Source organism: Penaeus monodon, chromosome 25 (assembly GCF_015228065.2).
Source record: "Penaeus monodon isolate SGIC_2016 chromosome 25, NSTDA_Pmon_1, whole genome shotgun sequence".
Lineage (NCBI taxonomy): Eukaryota > Metazoa > Arthropoda > Malacostraca > Decapoda > Penaeidae > Penaeus > Penaeus monodon.
In genome coordinates, this window is record NC_051410.1 from 38,920,434 (window position 1) to 38,923,026 (window position 2,593).

A 2,593-nucleotide genomic window follows, 5' to 3' on the forward strand; every position below is an offset into this window, starting at 1 on the left:
AGTATATTTTTATTGTAACTCACTGGTCTAATTTTTTTCAACACTTTAGCAGCATCAACAGCTCCAAAGGATAGCTTTTGTCCCTAAAATTGCATAGAGGGTGCAGTATTATTTTATATTTTTAGACTGGCTTGCGCTAAGAAATATGGACAAGCCCCACTCTGTTTCCTCCAAGGATCACATATTAGCATCAGCCTTGGGGTCTAGTACGCAAAATCTTTTCAAAATTGTTCCTTTATCAGCTTAGTTTTCTAGTTTTTGCAGATTATTCTTTGTAAGTGTGTTTTATATTGACACAATAAAAAATAAAAGAAATTGAGTGGTGAAAATCAAAAAATTATGATAATATAGCCATTATTACTATTATAGTATAACTCCTTTATTTGTTTTTATGCAATTAGACCTCTCACAGCAGAATTGAGGTGAGAGACATTGCTTTGGATCCTTTATTGGACTATTATTAATGGAATATAGTTAGTTGTTGACCTCTGCCAAAGCATAGAGTCCACTGCTGTCACTTGACACTGACATAATCAGGTATCTTATAACATGAAACAATTTTTTTATTTGCATTCAATGGATATGTCATGGATGAAAAGTGTTACAGTTTTAATTGATATGTTGATTACATCTCATGTTTACCTTTTAGTCTGTATTTCACTGAAATTCAGATTTTACCATAATATTCAGTTATAGTTTTTAGTTATTTGTTAGTTTTCATAGCTGGGAAGGGCACAAATAATAGTAGGGATATTGGAGGGTAAAATAAATAAGAGTGAAATCACATGAATGCAGTATAATTCACTTCAAATTAGCGAGAGTTTTTAAAGAAAGCTTTTATTTGTTTTATTAAGAACTCTTTCATCTTTTTATCACAACTGAATGTTTACTGTGGTGATCAGATTGCCACCAGGCACTCCAGATTCTCCAGATACTTTCTGTTGTCTTAACTGAAACCTGTTATATTACTCTTTACTAGATGATAAATATTCACTCACAGCAGTGGACAGTAGTACATTTTAGCAAGATGAAATGGTTAGACAAGAACAAACAACAAACAAACCTTAGAACCAGTTCTTAACTTTTCACATACTGGTGTAATAGGTAGTCACACCAATCTCAAGTGTAGACATCAAGTATGGGGAGACTAAGTATAGGTGGAACCAATTCTACCTTAGCCTTTCTGAGGAAATGTTTTTACTTGCTTTCATGGAGGTAGGGCAATAAGGTTGCTTTTTTCTTGTGTTTAGGCTGAGAACTTAATCACAGCCTGTGGATCGCTCTGTGGCTATGCAGAACAGCCAGGATTTATTTCTGAATGGCTCATAACCTTACATAGGTTTTGTCAGTAAAGCCCATATAAGGTGCATTTTTAAGAGTGCCTAGATGATTTTTTACTAAAGGATTGCTCTGCCAAGATCAGTGTCAGAGTTCAGGGGAAGGAGATTAGCCTCCAAGCAGAAGCCTTTCCCTGAGATTTTAGTTTAAAATGTTCAGGGTAAGAGACATAGCCCACACTTGTTAGTTGTTTCAGGTCTCTCTATTATATGAAAATTTATTGTTTTTACCTCACAATTTCCTTGGTATATTTCATTCCCTTTACCAATTATCAAATAGAGTGAAAAATGAAAATATCTTGGGAAAAACTGTACAATGATAATTTATGCTTTGCTGTGTTCAGGAGAATAATCATCACTTTTGGCAAAAATAATATATGAAGGTTTGTTCTTGTACTGTGTCTTTGAAAATTCATATTGTCCATGCATATTGAAAGTAGGTGGAGTTTGATAAATTTGCAAAAGAACGAATATACATATAGATACATGAATGGGTTCTGGTGGATGTTCTTTATTTTTTGTTTATGTGCATTCATATGTAAAGCTACATATTATTTTAGCAGAATTAGTTTTCTTTGTTGAATTGATTTCAAGAGTGTTTATATTGTCTCATTTTTCATGAGCATTTGTTTTGTACTGTGCCTGGTTTTGTTCTCTGAAACTGTGGTGAAATTAAGGTATAGGTAAACATCATGTGCATAATTCTGAAATCAAGCTGGGGAAATCTCATTAACTTTGCCTTTAATTTTAATGTAAAAGAAAGATAGAAGCATTCAAAGGAAGTATATCACAATTAGGAAAACTATTATTCAAGAAGAAACCATGATTAGCTGTAGTAAGGTGGACAGCCAGATGCTTATAGAATGCAGTGTTAGTTGAAGGGCTAGAAGATTATACCTAGTCTTGTTTGCCTAGTCTGACTGTGGAGTGTCATTTTTATTTATGTGTTATATCAGGTCATCAGAGTAAATGCAGGTGCATTGAAGCTAATTATAATTTCTTTACAGGGAATGCTTTCCTTTGTATCACCAGCCTTTGTGGCTGCAATAGCAGCCCCATACCCTGGTGCAGCCATTGGGGGTTACATTACTAGTAGGAATATGAAGAACTGGTATATGACAGTAGGTATTCTACACTATTTTCCATGTTTTACATCAGTATTTATTTTTTAATGTATATTCATATTTTAAGAAAAATATTAGTGATTGCATTTTGCCATTTTTGTTATATATATACGGTCTTAAGTGAAGTGATTT

General features: G+C 33.4%; 1 protein-coding gene across 3 annotated transcripts in view; it reads left to right on the top strand.

The window, feature by feature from the left end:
* The window catches only part of LOC119589237 (translocator protein-like), a 4,536-nt gene that overhangs the window by 734 nt on the left and 1,209 nt on the right, over positions 1-2,593 (top strand). For all 3 annotated transcript variants that reach the window (XM_037937843.1, XM_037937842.1, XM_037937844.1), the window contains exon 2: positions 2,345-2,458. In XM_037937843.1, the coding sequence (XP_037793771.1) occupies positions 2,348-2,458 (111 nt within the window). In that variant the 5' untranslated portion in view covers positions 2,345-2,347. The remainder of the gene's footprint in view (positions 1-2,344; positions 2,459-2,593) is intronic.